This window comes from Pungitius pungitius, chromosome 18, assembly GCF_949316345.1.
Source record: "Pungitius pungitius chromosome 18, fPunPun2.1, whole genome shotgun sequence".
Classification (NCBI taxonomy): Eukaryota; Metazoa; Chordata; class Actinopteri; order Perciformes; family Gasterosteidae; genus Pungitius; species Pungitius pungitius.
In genome coordinates, this window is record NC_084917.1 from 7,118,256 (window position 1) to 7,143,411 (window position 25,156).

The 25,156-nt window shown below is 43.2% G+C and overlaps 1 protein-coding gene across 1 annotated transcript; it reads right to left on the bottom strand.

Annotated features, from left to right (window-relative positions):
- Window positions 1–151: 151 nt before the first annotated feature.
- On the bottom strand, window positions 152–23,886 carry cplane1 (ciliogenesis and planar polarity effector 1). Its single transcript, XM_037485441.2, has 50 exons — window positions 23,732–23,886; window positions 23,287–23,435; window positions 23,056–23,191; window positions 22,849–22,968; window positions 22,312–22,544; window positions 22,094–22,197; window positions 21,855–22,011; window positions 21,656–21,759; window positions 21,159–21,341; window positions 20,742–20,991; window positions 20,444–20,626; window positions 19,325–20,112; window positions 18,983–19,173; window positions 18,763–18,843; window positions 18,512–18,676; window positions 18,102–18,269; window positions 17,790–18,021; window positions 17,534–17,670; window positions 17,228–17,445; window positions 16,976–17,140; window positions 16,697–16,844; window positions 16,504–16,613; window positions 16,264–16,413; window positions 16,056–16,167; window positions 15,421–15,736; window positions 14,229–15,335; window positions 13,968–14,092; window positions 13,805–13,878; window positions 13,665–13,729; window positions 13,107–13,368; window positions 12,676–13,020; window positions 12,000–12,590; window positions 11,725–11,906; window positions 11,550–11,637; window positions 11,371–11,455; window positions 11,103–11,237; window positions 3,866–3,928; window positions 3,679–3,764; window positions 3,342–3,567; window positions 2,971–3,230; window positions 2,752–2,851; window positions 2,470–2,667; window positions 2,265–2,307; window positions 2,027–2,158; window positions 1,769–1,946; window positions 1,617–1,672; window positions 1,373–1,540; window positions 1,092–1,228; window positions 673–911; window positions 152–562 (listed from the first exon to the last, which is right to left on the bottom strand). Exons 2-50 carry the CDS (start codon window positions 23,365–23,367, stop codon window positions 407–409), a joined length of 9,633 nt encoding a protein of 3,210 aa, XP_037341338.2. The 5' UTR covers window positions 23,368–23,435; window positions 23,732–23,886; the 3' UTR covers window positions 152–406.
- Between the last annotated feature and the right edge of the window lie 1,270 nt (window positions 23,887–25,156).

A 25,156-nucleotide genomic window follows, 5' to 3' on the forward strand; every position in this document is an offset into this window, starting at 1 on the left:
AATTAAAAAATATATATATATATGCTTTCGTGATCCAGTGGGCACGAGCTTACAGGCTTCAATGAGAACAACAACAATATACATGAGAGACAGCATTTGAATTATTAAAAACATGTTTAATAGTTGCTTTAAAAAGGAAACTCTACGCAAAAAGGCACAAACCTAAATTCAGTGCAAAAAATATTCTTTTATAAATTATACGAGAAAATTAAATTGATAACACCAAGAATTGTACATTTCAGGCCTTCTTTACCAATAAATAAATGAAAACTAATGACATTTGATATCAGTTAATCATATGAAATGTATTTTCATTACAGAAATTATAATATCAAACTTTAAATGCTTCTCAATTACAGTGTATTCAAAAGGCACATCAGATCCCAGAAGTAGATCTACTTAAGCTTCAAGGGTCCTCTTCAGCCACCATCCTCTCAATAGCTGCCCAGTCAATTTTGCTGAGACTGCTGCTGGCGCTCTCAGAAAGGTTGTCTAGCAAGTCCAGCGCTGACACTCCGGCTCTGGCACCATCAACCTGCTCATCCAACAAGCCAGAAAAACTCTGTGGAGTGTACAACAATGTATGAAACTGGATATGAACCCACAACATCTATTAACAAAGGCAGGTGGTGTCTCAGATATGAGCCCATCTGTGCTAAGTGGGATTCTTACTGTGTAAGACTCCTCCGGCTCCAGACGTCTTCTCAATTCGGAAGTGGCCCCCCGAAGATTCTCCTCTCCTCTCTCTTGCATTCTCGCATGCTCCCTTAAGATCCCCCTCTGGCCAACAGTCCAACCTGAAGGCCGTTCCTCACGCTGGCTGGCTGTGTGCAATTTAGTGTGGCTCTTTGTGTGCGTGAGCATGCCGCGCCTGGTCACCTGAGACAGACGGTCCCTTGGCAGGGAGGTAACTAACAAACGAGATTCACAAAACAATATCATGTATCATGAATATAACAGTATTATTTTTGAGGAAAGATTGTAAACACATCTACAGTGTATTAACAGTTGAACGGCTGAAACTAACACATCATCCCAGCAGTGCGTCTTTTATTACAGGACACCAATTTAGCTGAATATCATGACGATACCTGGTCTATGTAGTCCCAGTCTCCTGCGGGGATCCTCTGAGGGCCGTCTCTGCATCTGAACAGTCCATGCTGCAAGGTGAGGTTGAGCTGGTCCTGACTTCGGTCTTATTTTATCTTTGGCGGATTCCCTATGTGCCCTAGGACAAATATAATACGTTCCTTACAAAATAGGATAATTGTGCAATATTGAATGATTCATGTTTTGTTCAGATGCCCGGATCAGAGTACGATTATTCTTTAATGAGACGAGATTGTGGTCAGATTACTGTTTCTGGAGGTACCTGTGAGTGCTACCAGGGGGTGGAGCGGTAGTGGGTCGTGTAGTCAAGGGCACTGATGAACCTTTGGTCTGTAAAGACGTGCGTAGGGTTGGACGAGTGCCGGGAGAGTCCCCGACCAAAGAACAGGCTTCGCGGGTCCTCTGATTGTATCGCTCCAGAAGCATCAACCTATTAAATCAGAATGAAATAACAGGTATAGAAAATGCATGGTTCATGTCCAAGGACGACGTAAACAAGTACATACCTTTTCTTTTCCTCCCTGGCTTCCCAAGTAGATGCTTGTTTCTTGTTTGTTGATTTCTAAAAAGGGGCACGGACAACAATGTGGAGATAATATTTACAAAGACGACATGCAATGGAAAACCATTCCCAGTGAAAGGGTCAAACAAATCTCACCGTTGCCCCAGAGGTGGAAAAGGGTTTGTGCTCCCTCTCCCTCAGGCTCTCTCTGTGTTTTTGATAAACAGCCAGTCCTTCCCTCTGTTTCCTTCTCATCCAGATCCTCAGCTCTCTCCTCTCGTCTTCCGGACGGACGCGTTTCTGCGACATCCAGCTACTTTGCTCCCGGTCCGGCCTGCCATGGTTCAAATTACTTTCAGCTCAAAGACAAATAACACTCGTTTGGACAGCAGTACATTTTAGTATGTTCCTTACCTGCTATCGTTTGCAGTCTGTGAATGGGACAGATTCAGGTCAGTCAGGGATAAATAACCTTCCCTAATCAAGTCGTCTAACATTTCCACTGTATCGGATAGCTCAGGCTGACCCAGATTCTCATCTTCCCAGCTAGAGATGGACAGGTAGAGAGCAGGGTTTGTCAAATAGAAGGCACAAACTCCAGTACATACAGTATGAATCGTAAAATGGTTAAGAAATGGTTAGTTAAACCTACACAGATGGTTTCCCAAGTGTGTCAGTCAGATGATTTTTCACTTCTGGGGAAGCAACACGGACAAATGAAATATATACATATAACTTGACATTAAAATTTGTAATATATATTCATAAACTTAAGTACACCTGTTTTCCACTATCCAAGTTACTTATTTTAGGTGGTAACAATTTTCAGAAAATATTGGATTAAATAGCATCTTTACTTGGAGGGGTATGAAGGTAGGAGGGGCCAGCGATGTGACTGTAAGAAGAGGTAGAATAAAAAAAAGATGGCTTCTTTTTATATGCCCAGGAATCGTTGTAAAGCACACTTTCTTCTTCTTCGTGATTTTCTTCTTCTTCTTCTTCTTCTTCTTCCAAGGCATTTGCTTCAGTCAGCGTGTCCAGTCGTGGTAACCATGCTGTTAAAGACAGATTTGTTTTCTTGTTTCTGGAGTTGAAGGACTTAGAATGCAGATTTTGAGATGAATTGTTTTAGGTTTTACCTTCCTGCGGGACAGACAGTCTAACGCTTTTTTTAACTGCCTCGGTCGTCTTTACCTCAGGCGCCGAGACTGGGGTGAGCTTTTCAATAGTGTTTACCAGCTACACAAAGAACGACATGTTGCACAAATGATGTGTCAGCCTTTGATGACGACTCGTAAGCCGGTTAGTCATTCATAAAATAACCATGATGAATAATGAAAAACAACATGCTTTCATACCATCCTGGAGTTGGAGAAGTCCATCTCAAGATTGTCCGCAATGTTCTGTAGAGCGGCCAACTGAGCGTCCAGCTCTGACAGGCGGGAGGAGAACCAGACCGTAGGAGGTCTGGACGAGGCCCTTTGAGGTCCATCACTCTGGGTCTTTATGGCTTGAAATATGTTAGAGTCATATCGCTCTACCATCTCTTGTTGAATGATCCCTTGTGGATATTCATTGGGCTCCACGTCACTGAGGCATGGCGACTCCTCTGGGACATCTAGCGTGTACAAAACAACACATTTTTAGTGCATAATATTTGCTTCTCTGATGGTACTCAGTACCAAGACATAACTGGGTTAGACTCTTCAATATGACGATATAGAAATACCTTTGTGTGACGTCCAGCCAGGATCCTCTTGAATTGTGACTACGGGTTGTGGAGCAGCAGCAGCAGCATCGCTCCTAATTACAGAAGGAGCGAGTAAATGCAACTGAGCAGAAGTAGGAGAAGAAGGGTAGGTGGAGGGAACATTCTGTGCTCCGGGCGCTAAGTCCTGATGCAGAGCTTCGTCTTCTAGATCCAAGACACTTAGGAACTGCCGTCCATCAGGACCCTGAGAGAATAAGACATAAATGTATGGAGACCATTGAGATTAGTTTGTGCCTATTAAACTGCTTTTCACGAACAGAATAGTAGGCAAAATAATGAATGTAAGTATTCTTACCAGATTCCTCTCATTCCTTTGTGGGGTCTCCTCTGTATCTTGAACAGGGCTCTCGCTGCAAAACGGCCTATTCCTTAAAGGTTGTGCTTGGTGGAGAAAACACACACACAAAGACATAATGTAATGGATGTAATGTAAAAAAAAAGCAGCATACCATCCTTGTAACTGGAACTTCAAGTCAACTTACAGTTAGGACTACTAGCATTCACAATGGCCGACACAGCTTTATCCACAAATGTGGGAGGACAGGCTGAAAGAAAAATCATTCAAATGTTACATGTGGCAGGTGGGGCACAACAGAGCAATTCAATGTAAACAATTATTTTTAATTGATGGAAAAACTCAAATCTAAATTTAAATAGCGAGCAGCGATGGACGGGTACTCGCTACTCCGCATGTCGGGGCACAAAAACGCAGCCAAGATCTCCTACGGCCGTTGGACAAAGCGTCCCAGAGTCGGTCGCTGTTAACCGCGTGGAGCCACGCCAGGAATGCTGCTTTGCAAACGTCATCTTTAACATTATTAAGGTCTTAAGTCTTTTCTGACAACCTTTGAGCGCGATCTGAATAATTTGCGACATGTAGGTTTCTGTTGCCACTTTCTTTTCAGGTTACTTGTGTTAAATATTCCTACTAAGTTTCAAACTTGGAGGTCAAACGTAGTGCTGCGGCTGCTTAAATTAATATTTGTAGAGGCCGCTTATTGAGTCAAATTACTATTTTCAATCATTCAAATGATATCAGGTAACTACATATTTGACTCTAAATGTGTGTGCCACATTTCCCGTTATTACGGAAGTATGACTTTGATTCCACTTTACATCTCTTCAGGCCCGGAGTCTCAACAAACATGTGAAAATTGGAAAGGATCCCATCATGTGGAGTACGTTTTCTTTTTTACTTTGCGAAGGATCAACTTTGCCGATGCTCCCACTCCCCCCCGTTTATGCAAATTAGATAAAGTATTGTCCAGAATTAAACGACTTTTCACGGCGAATGGTGTTTTTTTGAAAATGCTCTACATTTCAGAATCATAGCTGTATACTGGTGTACACTAAATGCATTTCATTTTTTGGTCTCATTTATGAAACAAATTGTCAGTTTGTTTATAATATTCCACAAATGTCTTTATGAGTGACACTGAGGAAGACACTGAGGACTTATTGTAAGTCGCTTTGTGTCAGCTTAATGACATTTAATGTAATGTAACAACCATTCAGTGACAGTCTCTTGCATCCCTAAACGAATCTAGAACAATGGGTACCTACAGGTATTTATACATGTCAGTAAAGGTGTGAAAGGCAGTTTCTACGGCCGAGGCCATGTGACGTCTCCCTGGTGTGTTCAAGGTGACTAGTTAATTCATTTTTCACAGAATATGATGGTGCAGGGAGGTATTACACTGGATGGTGCGTTCAATATAAGTGGTGGTAAGTATAATATGCTATTGTACACTTTGGTTGATTATATTATGTTGAATACAATCATAGCTGTGCATTGGTATTATTCTATTGTTTCAAAGTTGCAATGGTATTACACTTCACATTTCTTTATTGGTTAAATAGTTCCAGAATCATAGCTGTATACTGGTGTACACTAAATGCATTTCATTTTTTTGTCTAATTTATGAAACAAATTGTCAGTTTGTTTATAATCCACAAATGAGTGACACTGAGGAAGTATACTCTTAACATGTAGTGAAATGATTTAGTAACTGTGCATGAGGCCTAAAAAACACCTACAAGACTAAAAGGCATTTAAACATTGTGGCTTTAAAACACTCAATGTTAGAATGTAACAGTATAATAAATCAGTGATCACTTATTTACTTTTTTGACATGGTGGTGGAGGTACGTTGTTTGGCTCAGCTGCAGAGGGTGCAGGGTGGGGGAGTGGCTCAGGGAACTATGCCAGGCAGAGGCGTAATTAACTTCAGCAGAATCTTTTAAGGTTAATTGTGTCTCTTCCTTTTCAAAACATGCAGTAGTGGCGCCTCAGCAGGGATGAAAGGTGGACAGAGTAACGCCGACAAATGCAATTAGTGTCTGTGTACGCCTCATTAACCCCGCATGAACCCAGTAACCAGACGTGTTACAAACATCTACGGACCAGCCTAGCATTTTACCTACTGCTTAAGTCGAGTGTACCCACCTTGTTCACATTTTGGCTTGTGTACCAACGGCATCTACAATTTCACATATTATGTCTACTGTCAGTTGTAGAACGTGTCTCATATCATTATTTGGCTATGCATTTTATATACTATGCTTGAATAATAATAGTTTTACTAAAACATAGGATTACAAGGCATATTTGTATAATACCCATGCTATATGAGACATATGGAGCAGATTAGATAAAGTATTATCCAGTATTAAACAACTTGAATTCTCACGGCGAATGGTGTTTTTTTGAAAATGCTCTACATGCATAGTTTAATATTTTTTCCGGGAAAATACAATTTTTAAAGGCCAAGGCCTCAAGATCACACTGGAAATCTCTCAGTGGATGTCTGCTCATCTGAAAATCAACCCCGACAAGACTGAACTACTTCTCTTTCTGAGAAAAGATTCTCCTACACAGGACCTGACTGTTAACTTTGGCAACTCCATGTTAACGCTGACTTTGACTGCTAGGAACCTCGGTGTGACACTTGACAGCCAACTCTCCCTGATTCCCAACATTATAGCGACAACACAATCGACAACATCGGGAAAATACGTCCCCTTCTCACTCAGAAGGCAGCGCAGGTACCGATTCAGGCTCTTGTCATCTTCTGCCTCGACTATTGTAACTCTCTCCTGGCAGGTCTCCCTGCTACCGCCATTGGACCTCTGCAGCTCATCCAAAGCAGGAGCTAAGGACACACCTCTTCAGACTATACCTTAAATAAAAAACGTATAATGGTTCTTATCTATAGCAAGTAGTAAATTGGCTTATTTGATTGCACATTCTTGTACCTTGTTCTTCTGGGTTTGTATCCGTATGGTTGAGATGGACTTATTGTAAGTCGCTTTGTGTCAGCTTAATGACATTTAATGTAATGTAACAACCATTCAGTGACAGTCTCTTGCATCCCTAAACGAATCTAGAACAATGGGTACCTACAGGTATTTGTACATGTCAGTAAAGGTGTGAAAGGCAGTTTCTACGGCCGTGGCCATGTGACGTCTCCCTGGTGTGTTCAAGGTGACTAGTTAATTCATTTTTCACAGAATATGATGGTGCAGGGAGGTATTACACTGGATGGTGCGTTCAATATAAGTGGTGGTAAGTATAACATGCTATTGTACACTTTGGTTGATTATATTATGTTGAATACAATCATAGCTGTGCATTGGTATTATTCTATTGTTTCAAAGTTGCAATGGTATTACACTTCACATTTCTTTATTGGTTAAATAGTTTCAGAATCATAGCTGTATACTGGTGTACACTAAATGCATTTCATTTTTTTGTCTAATTTATGAAACAAATTGTCAGTTTGTTTATAATCCACAAATGAGTGACACTGAGGAAGTATACTCTTAACATGTAGTGAAATGATTTAGTAACTGTGCATGAGGCCTAAAAAACACCTACAAGACTAAAAGGCATTTAAACATTCAGACAGAAATGCAAAATAGTTTGTGGCTTTAAAACACTCAATGTTAGAATGTAACAGTATAATAAATCAGTGATCACTTATTTACTTTTTTGACATGGTGGTGGAGGTACGTTGTTTGGCTCAGCTGCAGAGGGTGCAGGGTGGGGGAGTGGCTCAGGGAACTATGCCAGGCAGAGGCGTAATTGACCTCAGCAATATCAGTCACGGTTTAATTGTGTCTCTCCCTTTTCAAAAAATGCAGTAGTGGCGCCTCAGCAGGGATGAAGGTGGACAGAGTAACGTCGCCAAATGCAATTAGTGTCTGTGTACGCCTCATTAACCCCGCATGAATCCAGTAACCAGACGTGTTACAAACATCTACGGACCAGCCTAGCATTTTACCTACTGCTTAAGTCGAGTGTACCCACCTTATTCACATTTTGCCTTGTGTACCAACGGCATCTACAATTTTACTTATTATGTCTACTGTCAGTTGTAAAACTTGTCTCATATCATTACTTGGCTATGCATTTTATATACTATGCTTGAATAATAATAGTTTTACTAAAACATAGGATTACAAGGCATATTTGTATAATACCCAGATAATACATTTGTAAATCCTTTTAAAATATTTTCCCTGTAAAATCATACCAAAATATTTAAAAGAATATGTAACTGATATATATGATATATTTGTCCCAAAAAAATTACAGCTCTCCAATAGTGATCGCCCCGAAGCTAGTGCAGTTATTTACGTACCTCATTTTTTTCACAAAAAAGAAAGAAAAAAAAATGAAAGCTGGAAAATACCCAAAACTGCTTCTGCTGAAGTTTGATGTCACAAATACTTTCAGAGTCACGCACAAAGTGAGAACAGGTAATTATGTCATTATGATTATTAGTCAGTGTTACTAATAATGCTGATGACGATGACTACACTGAGCGGTTGGGGCTGTGTCCTTATTTAAACTACACTTGTGGTCTACTCCGTGATCTTACCAAGTGAAACAACACTGCAAAACAAATGTGGTATTTAAAAAATACTGCAATGGCCATGATTATTCCACACTGAACACACTGCCACTATAACTAACTAACCCTGATGACCCATTTATATATAGAACTGTGCCCAATTATTGAAATTAGGTGTGGAGTGGGTGTATTATGGGGGTTTTGATTACTATAATTAGATGTGCAATTCTTTATGCTCAAAAGATAATCCAACCAATTATTCAATTGTAAAATTAAATTGGAGCTTTTGTACATCCGGTCGTCCCACCGGAACAAATAAAAAAACAACAAGTCCCCGTATGACAACTACAATCGTGCCGACTAACACTACTTTCAGCATCCAACTGACCGCACACGATGCAGATGACTGGAGCTTTGTGACTACATAATTGTCACACCCAGTCAGTTCAATATAAAGCATCGCTTCAAGACCTCTGTCAGTCACTCGTCACGGCAGAGACAGTGTATGCGTATTCAACCATTTGTAAGTATACCTTTTACTTTAATCCTAACCACCGACTTCTAATTTCTGCTCTCTATATCCCTGTGTCATTTCACATTATTACACATAACTTTATGTCTGAACTTCTTTTTTGTTTTGTTTTCTTTGTATGTATGTATTACTTGGGTTGTTACCATCATCTGGTGAACACTCCATGTCAATAGCTCCTTTGGAAATATATTTACTGAGACAAATGGTGATGTGTTCAATACTTATTTCACGCGCTGTATATTGGAATTTCAGAATGGTATTGTAAAATCTTCTCAATTCTGGTAACTTATTTAGACAATTTGTATGTTCATACATGTGAAAATGGAGAAGATCCCTTTAATTCGAAAACTGACCAACTTGGAAAGACAATCAAGAGAGTGTGTATTAAGCTGTTCTGGCTTAAAAACAGGTTTTTGTGGGAAGAATTAATCAATAAGAATCGGTAAGGGTGAGGAGAAAATCATTGGTATTAGTGTTTAGATTTATTTTGCTGCATATTAATCAAATGCTTCTCTTTCAGCTTAACCATACGGTGGAAAAATGTGCAAGCTTACATCAACTGCAGGTAAGGTGACAAAAACTAGACTAAAACTTAGAAGGATTAAAATGACTAAATGTGACTAAAACAAACATGCATTTTTTGTCTAAAGACTAAGACTAAATCAAAAATAGCAGCCAAAATAAACACTGCTTTACTCCAGTGGTTACTTACCGAGCAGTTGCATCATCAGCCCCACAGAATATTAAACAGCTCATTTGCATGAACTTATCCAAAATCTAATAGCTTTTTTTATGACATTTTACTAGTTTTCTTCTTTAAACAAAATATTGAATCAATACTCTTCATGATCCACAAAAAACATAGTTAATTTATTTGTTAAACAGAATTCCATTCAACTCCAATGTAATGTGGTGACTATAGAAATCTGGGAAAATATCATTATAGCAACCTGCACAAATACAAACAAACCAATACTGCAGACAAGTAGAGGAAAGAGAGAATATCTATTTTTATTCTATTTGCTTTTTTGGGTGGACTAAGCTGAGGTCTGTACAATGAAGCAGAATTTGGGGTTTGCAAGTTACCTTCATTTTTAAGTCTGGGTTCAGGAATCAGGAATCAGGAAACGTTTATTGCCATAATATGTTAGACATACATGGAAATTGACTTGGTGGTTGATTATTGTTATATTATTATTATTGTATTAAATAGTTAGCCATTGCAAGTTTTTTCCTCAATGATGAAACAAATGTTGCATAGTTAGTGTTACTCTTTGCCTATTCGCTGTTTGTGACAACGTATAATACACCTTCATAAAATCGATGTAGAAGAAAAGGCAAACAAATTATCTCAGAGTAGCGAGCTAGAGTCACATATTGAACATCACACATTATCTTGCTGCGTTTTTGGGTGACAGAATTGATATTGCATACATTTGAGGTGATATACTGTGACTCTAGCTAGCTAGTATCAGCACAGGTTACCTTATAATGTTTAAACCAAAAGCGAGAAGGTGAACAAATTGTGTATTTAAAAAGGTAATAAATTATACAATATCATGTTATGAAATGGGACAAAATATATAACAATCTAAAACGATTCTGCACCATCCTGAAACTAATTAAATGTATGTATGTTCTGTGCTGATTCATATGTTGAACTCATCTCTATATAGGGGAAATTATACTTCTAAATGTATTATGTGTATGTTATATAAAAAGTACATCAGACAAGCAACCAAAATGTAGTCATTTAAAATATTTGCCTCGCAGGGCTGTCTTACTTCCTTTGCTCATTCACTACATGACATGAGAGAAAACTCCCAAAAAACCCTCCTTGGGGAGAAAATTGGGAGAAATCCATTAAAAAATGATGAAAATAGGGTAAAAATGCAGATTTATGCAGACTATTAACTGCAGCACTCTATTCTTCAAATATTATGAAAGAATTAGGGTGTGTTCAGGGATTCAATGTTTACATGTGTTACAATTTTGGTGAGGCCAGGGCCCTGTTCCTCATACGTGCCTAACTGAGTTAGGTATGAGAAAATCCTGGTTTCGGTGATCGAATCTTCCGCCTTCTGACGTAAAACGTGCACACACGATTATCCTGATTACTGACATCCGGTTCAAACTAACACGGTTCCGGCCTTCGGGGAACCGAGATTGCCTGAATAATAATAATTCCTTAAAATACAATAGGTTCCTCTACGACTAGTCGTAGCGAGGACCCTAATAATACAAAGCATTCTAATTCAGTTACGGGTGAAAGCATCAACTGTGTAATGACAAGCGACACTTGATATAGGCGTAACCCAAGCTACAACTCACCCGGGTCCGTGTTGGTGAAAGCGTCTTGGCACTCTGGAGGCCTTTTACACATAGAAGCAAAGGCGTGGAGCTCAGCTGAAGTGGATGTAGCCCGGTCCAATAATCTCTGACCAGTCAGCAAAGAATCAAAGGACCCTGGATTTTAAGAAAAAACACCAACAGATCAATAGAACTGAAAACATGTTTCAAAGTCTCGTGACTTATAAAAAGTAAATTAAATTCTATCAATATATTAGTCTATTTGTGAAACATGCATTTTGAGACTGACCAAATTGAGAAAAATTAGCAACATCTTGTCCCGGGCAGATCTCTTCAGCAGCTGCGGGCTCTTCGTGTGCGGGTTCATTTGTTGGCTGTAGATATATTGGAACAAACATGATAGGAGAATTGTACTCAAACATTGGTAGAGGAAAAAAATGCTTCTTACAAGAAGGAATATTCTTCTACCTCTTGTGTAGGAATGATAGACTCATTTGGTCTGAATGTGACCTCTGGTTTTCTCGCCCTCCCTGCCTTCTCCTCTCTCCTCTTCTGCCTACAAATAACACAGTGAGCAGAGTGAGTCCAATGATCTACTTTGAAAAATGAAACTCAACAACGTGCAAGCTGATTTGTTTTTTACCTCGTGTGGGAGATGGTGCTGGGAGAGGTGGTGGCTCTTCTGGTCCTTTCAGTACCATGGTCTACTCTGAGCGACAGCAGTTGAGCCTTTTCAGCGTCCTCCCTCCCTCCCACCAAGCTTGTCAACTCCTCCATGGACATGAGACGGGTCACTTGGGCCGAGAGAGTGGCTTTGGGAAACATCTGCGGCAGAGGCAGATTACCGGACATAAACTACAATGAAACATTCGAGCACGGCCAATGTTAAAGTTGCGAAATGATGGAAGTGTCACTTGCCTTTTCTCGTCCAGCATCTATGTGCAGAAGCTTGATCATAGGCGCTTCTCCCATCGGAGCTGAGACGTCCGGAGGGGACCAGGAGGCCGGTGGTAAGGGCAGCTTGGGGAACGTGGTTTCGCAACGCGGAACCGGCTCTAAGTGCAGCAGACGAAGGCCGCGCATTGGTTCAGGTGGGTGAGCTGGTAAAGCGGGGGGAAGCAGGGAGAACCCTGGCCCTCTGGATCTCTCCGATGTGTCACTCGTGGGTTGGCAGTGCCTCGGGTTGGGAGTTGGCTCATCCGGAGCATTAAGACGGAGTTGTCCTTTTGGAACCGGGATGGATTGGTCTTTGTGTTTAAGCGCGTGCTGATGGGGCTCGCTGGTCGCAGGGTAAGCAAAGTGCAGCGCCTGCTGGGGCGATGGACCCAAGACCGGGGGAGGAGCGTCACTTTCTTTGATGTTTTTAGGAGGTAGTAGTAAAAGGACCTTCTGAGTAGGACGACTGGCGTGAGTAGTGGTCAAGAGCCCCTGGGAGGGTGCGATTAACCTCTTGTTCTCACTAAAGTGAGTTTCTGGCGACATCACCTGGACAGAGAGTGGCTGCATTCCCTGAAGATGAAACAATCTTATATTTAGTTATTGTTTGTGCAGAAGCATATTGTTCCATGACATGAAAATAACACTTGAGTCATACCTGATGACTTGCACCTGCACCATTAGCGGCAGAGGGTAGATTCCTGGTGGTGTGAAGCCGGGTGCATGTTGGAGAGGTGTTCCCTGAGCTTTGGAAAGCAGCGGCCTGACTGGACTGAGGGTCGTTTAATCTTGAGTTTGGCAAAAATTCTTGAGTCTGAAGTGGCAAAGAGATGTTGGTTTGACCGGTGATGGGATTTGGTTGAGGGATGAATTTGGGAGCATGAGAGGATGGCGCGTTAGGGTGTGATGTGTTCATCTGAGACTGGGCCAAAGAAGAGCTCTGCTGTGCCAGGTTAGAAAATGAAGCTCCCAGAACCTCCGTCAGACTCATGTAGTTGATATGCTGGAATGAAGGAAAAAACACATTAGAGTAAATTAAAGAGTTGAGATGTGAGACAAAGGCGTTCCTTTTGATGATTCGGTTCTTACCTGAACCAGTCTGAACAGGTCCTCCCCCAGACGCTGTCGCATTGGCACTGTCTGATTGGATGATGGCTGACTGGGGGTTGTAGGATCAGCGCCGGGTTCGGGGCTTTGTGGCGGGAGGTTTGGAGGAGCCCTGTGCGCGTTGCTGAGCAGCACTCCAATTGAACCGAAAGGATCTGCATGGACTTGTGCCTCGCGCTGGACAGCAGGGGAAGCTTGGGGCTCCGGGTCGGGGGGGGCTTGTGGGCGTTCAGCATGACTGTGGCTTAAACGACAAAGCAGGCATTTCATACATCCATCCCAAAAACAACTCTGTATGTTTCATGTTGAGGTTTCACCACCACTGAGCACACCACATCTCAGCAAGAATCTGGCTTTATTGTAGTGATAAAAAATATAAAAACTATAAAACTATAAAAATTATATTTTGAATGATATTACATTATGCCACAAAAATAATTATGCGATACTGAGAAAACGTCTGCCACAGCTTTGGCGGTTTATTTATTGTGGTAATGGCTTTCACATTTATGTGTGTTAAAGATTATATTAAAAACTCACAGAGAGGTGGAGCTGGAAGTGTCTTTGGCACTTTCTGATGTGTCCAGGTCAGCAAGCTTCAAACTCTGCACAGAAGAATGATGACAGATATTTGTTGATGACACATAGGAAGAATGGGAATCCAGAATGCCAATATTTACCGTTTCAGGTGTGAAGATGTTCCCTTTGGAAACAGATGAGGAGACTTCCAAGCCCTCACTCTCACATCTTTTGCCTACAAATACCAAACAGTTCAATTCATCAGTCAATACAAAAGTTTTTTTTACAGCAATTTTGATGATCCTCAATATAAGTTTAGACTACCTTCTGTTTCACACGTAGGATCTAAGTCATCTTCAGATGGTTTTTCTGAGGTAGGTCGATCCTGGTCGCTAGGGACAGGTGATCTGACAACTGTTTGCTCCTCTGGGTCCTCTGTGCGAGAACCACTGCAGGCAAAAGAATAATGCTGACATTTTTTGAGTTACTCATAATTAAAGTAAAACTGAAATCACCTCATGTGTCATCATATGTTATTTTTACTCCAATAATAAAGCATGGTAGATAAAAACGTGGCGCACTCACATGGACACCTCTGCTTGCTGTAGATTGCAATCAAGACCAATGATGGGAGTGTTGGCTGATCCGGGGTAACCTGTATCAACACTGCTCTCTCTCTCCGGCATCCGATCAGCCTCGGGCTGCAGCACAGGGGCTACAATCCACTGTGTTTGTGGAACTCGGATGTGGGCACTGTTGCGGTCTGACCCGAGCAGGGCATTACACCTGCGCTCCAGCAAACTGAGGGAAGTCAAGACGGCGGGCGCCGAGGCTTTGACGCGGATCACGACTCCTTCGTCGGCTCGCCCTCCGGCCGCCTCTCTCTTCTTTTGACCATGATGCCCTAGCAGCGCCCTCCTGTCAGCCCAGCGTACCATCCACTCCAGCAGCCTGCCCAGCTGTGGAAACTGTGCTTCTAGTTTAGGGTCCAATCCCCGCTGCGGTTCCATCACCGCCTCCACAGACGTAGAGGGGCTGAACACGAATTTCTCTGCGGGCTGCACTGTTGCAAAGGCACGTCTACAAGGGCTGCTTTCCGACACAACATTCTCCCCCTCCCTTCTTTGCCCCCAAAGCCTCTGCTGTCGGAGGCCAAACAAACCTTTTTGCCTGCCGGTCCTCAGCCCAGGAAGAGAGGTGACGGAGAGGCTAGCTCTGGATACGGGGGCTTCACTACGGACAGAGGACGCTTGCAGATCGGGGGTCACAACTTGTTTCACAGGCTTGTAGCAGCAGCCGGCTCTGAACACTGGAGGATCATTTCCCGGGTGCTTTCTGGCGGGATGGTGCACGTCTCTTTGCCGGCGATGGATAGTTGTGAGCACATCAAAGGTGAGGGAATGCAACTCTCTCTCCCTCAGCCGGGAGGAGAAGCCCTTCAACAACGGAAGTTCAGTCCCAGCGTCGCCTCCATCGGCGCTATCCTTCTCTAGCACGTAGCTGAGGAAGAGCTCCAGAAAATTGAGATACTCCTCATCTTCCAGCTCAAACTCCCAGCTACCGACCACAGGTAGGGGGGGCTGCTGATTCTCCTCGGCATGGATTGGCTGGCTCTCCTCCTTGATGACGCTTTTAATCTTAACAGCAGCCTTCTTTGCATGTTCTCTGTTCCTTACTTTTGCTTTGTTGCCCCTGCAAAGAACAACACAACGCGAGCCACAAGTTAGACAGAGAAGGCCTCAGTGTAGAGGTAGATGCACATTCCTACGCTGGTTACCTTGTTGTGGCTCTGCTATGCAAGTCAGGAGAGGTAGTCTCAGATGTGTTATCCACTGTGTCTGCGTCACTGTGCACCGGGGGAAACCCGCGGTCAGTTAAAGTGCTGGTGCTCAGACTTGTACCTAGTGAGAGTTGTCTCAACATGGCCATCGCATGTTTGCTCCCCCTGTCATCCTGCTCCTCCTCTTTCTCCCACAGATGGAGCTCGGGAGGGGCCAGGTGTCTCTTCAAACGTCCGAGATGTTTTCTCCTCAGCCTGAATTTGTCTTGGATCACAATCATCATCGATTCGTTCACCTCCTCTTTTTCGCCTTCTAGGAAACAGACAAGACCCCATCGAGTGCCATTTATAAATACGTCATATATGTTATAAGAGGGTCATTATAAGATTGTAAGCATAAGACATCACCCTAAGTTCCTCACTAAAATTGTCTATCTATCATGTGTTACCAGCAAAGCACATTAGTGGTATGAGGCGTAAAGACCATAATAAGTTACCTTTGGGCTAGTCACACTTGGCCTTTCATAAACATTCTTTATACATCCTAACGGCTCAACGGAAAATACATTTAAAATAACCTACATTCTTGTATAGAACTTCAAATCAACTAGTTAACCAACAGGAGTTCATACCGAGGACATCGCATCCCCTGAGTTTCTGCAGCAGTGAGTTATACTTTTCTCTCAGAGGGACTCTGACGGACTCTTCCTCCTCTGGGAAGGCTCGCACTAGCGCGTCTGCCACCTGAGAAGAACACGTCGGGATGAGAAACATACTCCTTCCAGATGAGTTGGCTTTCCTGTAATTAACACTGATGCATGTAGGAGAGGGTCACATTACCAGAGAGAGAGGAGGAAGTTCAGACACGAGGCTGAGCAGGACATCCTGGAGGACCTCTTCAGCATTGAGAAAGCAAGAGAAAGGCAAGAATCGGCAGGCCCACCGGAGAGCATCAACGCAGGTCGATCTCACTTCTGAACCACCTGGGATCTGACGGATACAAATACACCCAGATATTTATACAGTATACATAGGAGTATTTTAGCATAAGCATGTCGGAAACAAACATAAATGAATTACCTGTTCATCTCTCTCATGCTGTCTGGCAGCCTGATACTTCCTGCAGGAAATAGAGAGCTGGTCCCTGACATGAAGCATCCAGGACAAAGCACACAGCTCCCTGAAACAGACTAATAAGAGAAATACACTTAATACGTACAATCTGATTATATAGTGGAGCCATGATTATGATATCGGCAGAGAGGTGTCTTACTGATAGTTTGAACAGTGTCAGGGTCCAGGCGACCGTCGTTATTCGGCCCCCGTCTGAAGAATCCACCACGGCTGACAAACCTTGTCAGGCCCTCTGGAAAAGCTTTTTCTTCTTCAGCCGCTGATGGATAAGCGTATTTCTTCTTGATCTGAACACAAAACCACATATTTCCTCTATTTAGGGTGGCGTGACGCTTCGTGCCAGGGTGAATGGAGAATGTCAGCTTAAGTCAGCCACACTCTTTAATCCACAAACAAATCTGTAGGTCCTAGAAAGTACCTTGTGTAGTACGTGTCTGGCACGGCGTAGATGGCTGATGTACCACTGGGCAGCCGGATGGCAGCACCGTGCAGACCTCAGAAGTAACAGCAATCTTTGGAGAACTCCAGACACTTTGTGACGCGATGCAACTTCCGCAAATTGCCCTGTCGTCCCTATTGGGTCCTAAGCATGAGGCAAACACAACATTTCACATTCAAGTTTAGATGTAAACACACTGTACAGTGTAGTGACGTTCATCTTGTAGCGCACCAGTGTGTTGGGGGACGGCTGGGGGCAATAAAGAGGAGGGGAAGGCAGATATAATCCAGTGGGCACCAAGAACGTCAGGCAAGCACAGAGGTCTTTGACTGTGTTTAGCAAGCAAGCCAGTGGTGAAGACAACACATTCACTCCCGCCATGACCGAGGCCTTTAGGATCTCCTGGATGGAAACCTGTAACAACTCCAAGTCTTCTCCTTCCAAAGGGTCTAGTACAAGAAGTTGAGGAAAAGCAGAGATTATAATCAAAGGGATCTATGTGTGTTGTGCTCATTGTATGGTCGTGATCTCACCAACCTATAAAGCTTTTGTCACCATCTTTATCGCTGCGCTCTTGTAAGTCGGACTTATTGCCCAGAAGACTTTCCAGCTCTACCTCAAAAATACTTTCCGGTTCTAAAGTCGTTGGGAGGTGGAGCTCTCTCCTCCTGAGCCTGTCACAAAATACGTCATTGAGATGTAAAATTTGAAAATTGAACTGAACCTATTTGAGTAAAAAGCTAAATAAGGAAATGATTTACTACTTCATTACACTGAATGCATTCCCACTGACCGAGTGAAGTCAAAGTGATCGCTGCAGAAATTGGTGTAGGCCAGGCTCAGAGAGGCGGCTGCCTTCCAGTCGCCGAGATGATAAGCCAACCACACGGTCTCAGGAAGCAGGCCTCCTAGCAGGAGCAGGTCCTGGGCGTATTCCACTGTCCATACCTCTGACAGCTGCTGTTGTCGCACTGCTCTAGACACCTCCTCCTGGCACAGTGGCACCAAGCGCCCAACACTAGCGGCTGAGAAGGAACACATGACCAAATGGCAGGACAAACAAAGAAATTACCCATGGAACTTACGAATAATTATGGAAACCCACCATCAGGTAGATGTAGCGGAGGCAAGACGGCCACATGGTGAGGGGGAAGGATGTAGAGGGGTCGGTTGGTGAAATAAGACGCCATGAATCTCCCCAGGGTCTGAACCACGGCAAAAGCAGCGTCGCTGTGGAGGTCCGTCGGCAGCCACGGGCAAGGAAGGGAGTCAGCTGCAAGGGCACGTGAAGGCAGAGCTGAAACTTAGCTAAAGATGATAGCCGAGTTATTCCTGCAAAATGCTGTCCTGCAGAGGGCAGGGCTGCCACGCATGAGGTCACCTGGATTAACCTCCTTGCAAACGTATTGGTGTCAAACAAATTCTTCCCATTTGCCACGTTTTTTCCATACAGTAAAATGTTGGCGACGGCTTGAACACACCTAAAAGACTGCGGACTCGCTCGCCATGGCTGACCTGTCATGCTGGTCATGTCGTCCGTCTGGTGTTGAGCCCTGTGCAGGATCAGGCGGGCCATGTGGTCCCCCAACTCTTGGCTTTCTCTCAGACGGTACTGTGATAGCAGACTGTAGAGGAGCGCCAGACAGAGCCGTGTCTCCTTGAAGACACCACGATCAGAGTCTAACAGAAAGACGCGTGATTATCAATTCATCCTGAATGGAGACCTGTGATGTGCTTAAATGGAACGTTTTTTGTTTTTTGTTTACATTTGTTGCTCTCCTCACAGATTTGTGACCGCCACACATCTGCACTGTTTGAGTACGAGCCACAGAGGAAAAGACTTTCACCTGGGGGAGGAAAAATTAAATATTAAACAACAATTATTACTCAGATTAGAACAATTAGGCGTTTCTTTAATCCAAACCATAGTTCAATCATTTTGCATTGGGTTTGTTTTAATTTGATCACAGTCCTTCTAGTAAAGACCTTGGTAGCTCAGCAGAGCAGGACCCTCTTCTAGTCTTTCTCCCGTAGCCTGCAGAGCGGTTTGGATCTGGGACATTATAACAGACAATTTTTGTTGTTCCTCCTCCCAGCCATCGCAGCCTTTAAAGCTTTTCAGATCATCCGTATACTGCTGGGTGATCTTGTACACCCACTGCCACACTCTCAGTAATCTGGTAAGAAAGGAAAATTAAAAAGACGACAATCTTAAACACCAGCCAAAACATGACGTCCTATAAAAAACAATAAGGAATCCAACAACAAATAGCTGATGTTTTGCTCATCAAACACTGACACATTAAAATCCAGAGAGACAGCTTGTACCTGCTGGATGGTCTCTGGGGAACCGGCCTGGCCTGATGTACGAAACAGGATTTCTCCTCTTTCTCGGTCTGTAACAGAGGCACATAGTGGGCATCGGAGGGCCACTGTTGTGGAGGCCGGGAAAGAGACTCCTCCTCCGCAGAAGACCAGAGAGTTCTTTGCTGGAGGCTGTAGGTGTTGTCAAGAGAATCGGAGACCAGCTGCAGGACGAGCAGGACGGAGGATAGACTCTGAGATGACAACTGACAGTGATCGGTGTGGTGAGACTCGGGGGGAGGAGTGAGCAGAAGGCGTATCAGCCGCTTGCTGAGCTCTACCACCAGCCCCAGGCAGCAGGGCCCATCGGTGTGAGTGCTGTCCCAGGGCAGGAATGACAGGAGGGCCTTGAGAAGGTGCAGAATGCGGGTAGAAACCGGCACACTCTTTCTCCCTGAGTTCACAGAGACTGGGATCAAATGGAGTAAAGCAGCTAATCGCACCGCACAGTGGAGGGTGTGCCTCAGCAGAAGAGTTCGGTTCTCCATTGCATTTCCTAGAGACATGCCGAAAGCCCAGGCTGTTAACAGCTTAGTTTGGATTTTTCCCAGTTCACGGCGAATAAGCGGGGTCTTCCTCTCCGTTTCACCTGAATCCTTTTCAGAATTTGGGCTATTAACAAGTGCAGAGTCGGTCTGTGTGTCCAAGGCATGGAGTGTGTCAAACATCGAGGCGAACTCCAGACGGCCACCATCCTCCACATGAGAACCAGCAGGAGGTCCGTCAACATCAGAGTCATCCTCAAAGAACGTCTAGAAAAACGCACAAACCCACAGGTTAGAGGCAGCGAACAGAGGTAAATTAAGCAACTAAAACAGCCCTATCACCATATTTACCTTAGGGTAATCCAATGCAATTTAGTAATTATAGAGGTACTATCAAAAATGAACATGTCAACAGAGAAGGCTGCTTTTAGAAGTTCTAACACAAAGGCATAAATGTCAATGCTGGGACATAAATCTGGCAGAATTGGTGAGATTTCTAATCTGCTTCATATAAATGTAACCAGAGTCAGTGTCCATAGTTAACACCATACTCAAAAGTTAAAGCTGTACTTCTAAAGCTCAATACTATTTGACCGACCTGTACTTTTTCAAGAAATTCCATGGTACCACCCAATGTCCCCTGATCTTGCAGGAAGAGTGGCAAAGTGGATCCATCTGTGGCTGCTGAAATGACGGAGTCTGCAGTGCTGGGCCCACGTGTCATAAGGCTGCTGTCAAGGTTAAGGCAAGACAGGGACTCCAACCAGGCCCTCAGATGAATCTGGAAACAAGGAATGCCAGGAAATTGTCAGGAATATTCCAACATAAAATACACACATAAGCTGAAGATGAGTAAGATCCCTTGTTGCCACTTCAAGAAGTCTCTGGTCAACCACCTGGGATCTATCAAGTAGCTGACTGGCCTTCTCCAAGTCAGTGCTTGCGTCCTTTAGAAGTGTTTTCAGCGTGAGGGCAGGAGACGGCCTATCCAGCACCCTCATGACTGTGGCCATGTAGCCATCAGACACGATGAGATACCAAAGCCTTGGATGCCAGGTCACAGAGTACCGCTGTCTCAGGACATCCCGCACTGACAGGCTAGAGCTGGACACAGAGGCCTCCGCCTTCCCTGCAGACAATGGCGCCCTGCAGAGGGGAAGGGTGGAAAACCTTGAGCACCAACATAATATCGATGCTGAAATGATTACTTGATTCATTGATCCTGTTCGATCAAATATTGCACTCAATTATCTTTGAGCTTCTTAGTGAATAGGTTGCTGTTTTATATAATTGCATTGTCACATTGTATGTACCGGTAAGTGACGAGAGGGTGCAGGGGTAGGAAGTGTGCTGGCCCGAAGTCCACATTGCAACCACAGCTTGTTAGAGTGATAAGCCCCCCAAGACGAGTGAGCATAAGAAGGGAGCCTCTCTTCAGAACACAAGCCAGGAAAAGACCGCCGGGTGACCAACTCACACTGCCCACCCAGTAGGATCTAAAAGAGAACATAGGTTAAGTCCATTTCCAAATAAATATACACTGGATTGCGAGATTTTAAAGTAGTTCTAATGACACATTTCAATCAGGTTATGCAACACACCCTTTAGTGGGAATCATTTTCTTGGGAATCATTGCTTCTCAGGTACATTTTATACATTGACAGTCCAGAACACAAAAGAGTAAGTCATACACATCCTTGAGTAGTATTTAAACAGTTTGAGTAAATAAATGTTGATCTCCCAGGTTTGCTGACTACTGCAGAACACCAACCACGACACGTGTTCTCAATTTTATTTATGCATATTATACCTTATGTATTTGGAGGGGATCTCCAGTTTCTTACTTCCACATCCTCCCAGGCCACTTGACGTTGAGACAAAATTCTGTGTGCTCACAAAGAGGACCTGTGTGGCCTGCAATTTTAAAAGAGAAATTATAAATCTTTTTTTTTCTGGAGAAAAAAAACATACAAAGATTTGAAACCAAGACCTAGAGGCCAGATGTTCACCTTGGGTTGTCTCTGGTTCAGGACAACGGCAAACAGGGACCCATCTGGCGAGAAGGCGGCCAACAAGGCACCTCTGGACTTCACTGGTTGGCAGGGCGGGGTTAGGCGAGACATGGGGTAGGTCTTAGTGGCCCACTGTATGGTGTACCCCAAAGAACTACGAAGAGAAATGTGCACTTATAACCACTGCAATACCCAATGAAAGCTGAAACGTCTGTGTCATAGGACTATTTACTCACCCCACCCTAACAGGGCCTTCTTCCCATTGGATTTTCAGGCAGGTAATGATCAGCTTCTTCTTAGATGTGAAAACAAAGGCTGATAAACAGGCATCACCCAGCACCTATAAGAGAGTTTGAAAAAGGATAAAATAAAACTGATAGAAAACATGAAACAGAGAGCAGGTCTGTAAAATTGTCATTTGCTTAAACACAATAAGTATAAATAGTATACAAACCACTGTTTTGATGAAAATTGTGTGTTGGGATGCTTCCTTGTCTTGTGTGGAAGGCAGGATTGAGTCTTCAAGGGGCTGTATATTTGCCCAGTGTCCTTTGACTGGGCCATCCCGTACCCCTGTCAAATCCCTGACATCCATACACTCCCACAGGAACACTTGCCCCGTTAAGGCTACCAGGCACACGCGCGTACCATTGTCCGAGACCTGGAGCGACAGTCGCACAGCATTCCCTGAGAGAACATGAACACGTATGAATGCATTGATTGAAGGTTTTACAAATCTTTTCAATGGAGTAGCGAAAATCAGGGTACGCTATGTGCCGCTCACGTTGAAAGGAGAGAAAGATTACAAATAACTATAAAATCACAAATCTTCAGCCATTTTTGTGTACAGCATAGAATTTGTATAATAATATGGATTTTTAAATCTTGGGTCAAAAATACACTCTTCTACATCTTCCAGGTAACTGTATGTCCCAGGCTCACAGTAGAGAGAATACAATGCATGTATATGATATACTAGCAATGTGCATACCTTGAACGGCAGTAATCATTTGAAATACTTCTGGGACTGCTGCAGCATTCTTTAATAAGTCTTTATCCCTGTTCCACAGAAAAATCTCTCCTGAGGCCAAAAGTCCACAAAGCCACATACCTGGAAAAAGAGGCAAGAAACACGTCATGTATACTTATAATTCACAGGTGACATGCGCTATGCTTTGAGTGTACAGATTCCGCTCACCGTTGTGGGATGAAGCCATCGTGACCACACTGTTGAGCAAAGCATGGAGTTTGGGAGTCCTCTTCTTGGTGCGACCAGACGTCATGTTGATTTCACTGATCCGCCTGTCATCTAACAGGAACACAGACTCCTTCTCCTGGAGAGGGACGTAACACAGGTTCACAATCCACAGTGATTTCCCTCTGACAAGGTTTTAAAAACGTTTTGGGAGCTCTGCTTTACTGTCCTCACCTTCCCAAGCCAACAGAACCGCGGCCATGGTTTCTTCCGTTTGATGCTGGATGACAAAACAACCTCCAACTTTAGATCCATGTTTGAATGACAGCATCAGCTTTTCCTTTGAATGATGCACTCAGGAGGGGTTCGTCGACAGGAACCCACTAGACAAGAAATGCGATGTAACGTTAGGTTAGCGTTAAATACGTTAAACGTTAAAGGTTTAGTTAACGTTAGCTGACAAGTAAAAAGTACATTTGCTGAATGTAAAATGTCCTGCATCGTAGCTACTACTGAATCGTTAAATGTGTTGGTGCCATGTATTGAAAAGGTAAAGCGATCCATTGTCAGAGACAACAACAACAACTATGTTATGGTCATCATAGCGCTAACTAGCATTAGCCACCTAGCTCGTTCTGTTTACTGTGTGCTTTTTATTGTCCCAGAAAGAAAAACGTACCTGTGCAATAAGTTACGTCAGTGGGTAGTGGATTGTTCAAATGGTGACAACAGTTGGTGACGGGAACATTACCATAACTGTCGTATTATACGTGTTACAGCGCGGCTAATTATAAAATATTTCGAAACTCCCTCCGCTTCAGCATCCAAAATTGTTTCCCATGATCCTCTCTGAGGAAGCTTCAATGCGTCGCCGTAGCAACGTAGACGTAAACAGCTAATTGCCCAATGTAGCATAGCACTCATTGAGCGTATATTGTAACTGTAGAGCCTGTTCTTTTAAATTAAATGTAAAATTGCAGATAAATAGACATAGATGGGATATGAAGTTAGCTCATGAAAGAAATTTTGAAAGGCTTTTATTTTGAAATGGTGATATGTTGTGAACCTAAAATTATGTTGTAACTGTAAGATTACCTTTTGAACCTTTTTTATTTGATTTAGTGCACTATTATTTTAAAATCATTCGAATACATTATTTATTAATGTTTTTGAGAAAGTATTCACCTAATTGGAATAATTATTTTTCCTTTAAAAATAGTTTTCCTGCTATAATTACTATAGAGGTTTTAATCACATTAACAAAGACTCAAGACAATAACCTATCCTAGCGATGTTTGAGTATTGCACATACTCGGAAGCTTCAGAATATTGCTGCACAAGCATACCTTTGCCAGCAGATGGCAACGCCACAACAGACATTGCTGTCAGTATGTGTACCCTGCAAAGCAAATTATTTGGGTGCCCATGAAAGCCATTTCTGACTAGAGCAGAAGAGATCACTTTGGTAGATAAACGGCGGTCGGCCTGGAGGCTTTTTGTAATTTGCCTCTGAGCTATTGCGGGATATCTCTCCCCAAGGTCAATCTTCTCCGGGAAACCTGCGGGCCTATTGACTATCAGTAAGTGGTCCTCTTCAGCATACACATGCATTGAGTTGATGCGAACTAAGCTTTCTTATTGGCTTGTTACAAGAAGTTATTAGGTTTGCCCCCGGGGCCCCTTCTGGTATTTAATTACCTGTGCACTATCTGCTTTTCATCACGATGAAGATGACAGGAGCCATTGCCAATAGGTGAAAGAGGAGACTTCACCGGACCTTAATTGGGTCATTTGCCACTGCCTGCCAGGCGCAGATGGAGCTCTTTATTAGTGTCACTGCCAGGTACATTCTGGTCTGATGGGAACCGTCCTAAGAGGTAGAGCTTGACATCATTTGAGGACACGATGACATGGCCAAAACAGAATAATAATCAGCATAGAAGAAACAGTTACCGCTATACACAGTTTTTTTTTACTATTACCCAAGGGTTTGTATTTGTTTACAAATGTTCACATTGCTGAGATAATATAGTCCCTCTGCATGTGTGAATGGACAATGTTCACAGTAAACAGGCTTTACACAGCAAAATAGGACACTAGGAAC

Bases quoted from the DNA above. Each gene is read 5' to 3' on its own strand.
- cplane1 (XM_037485441.2), bottom strand. From the start codon at position 23,367: ATGGATCTAAAGTTGGAGGTTGTTTTGTCATCCAGCATCAAACGGAAG. The intron at 21,342-21,655 runs GTATAATATGCA...GTTCTCTTTTAG, and splicing joins ATCCCCTCCAAATACATAAG to ATCCTACTGGGTGGGCAGTG. The intron at 11,907-11,999 runs GCAAGTGACACT...CCTCTGCCGCAG, and splicing joins TAGATGCTGGACGAGAAAAG to ATGTTTCCCAAAGCCACTCT.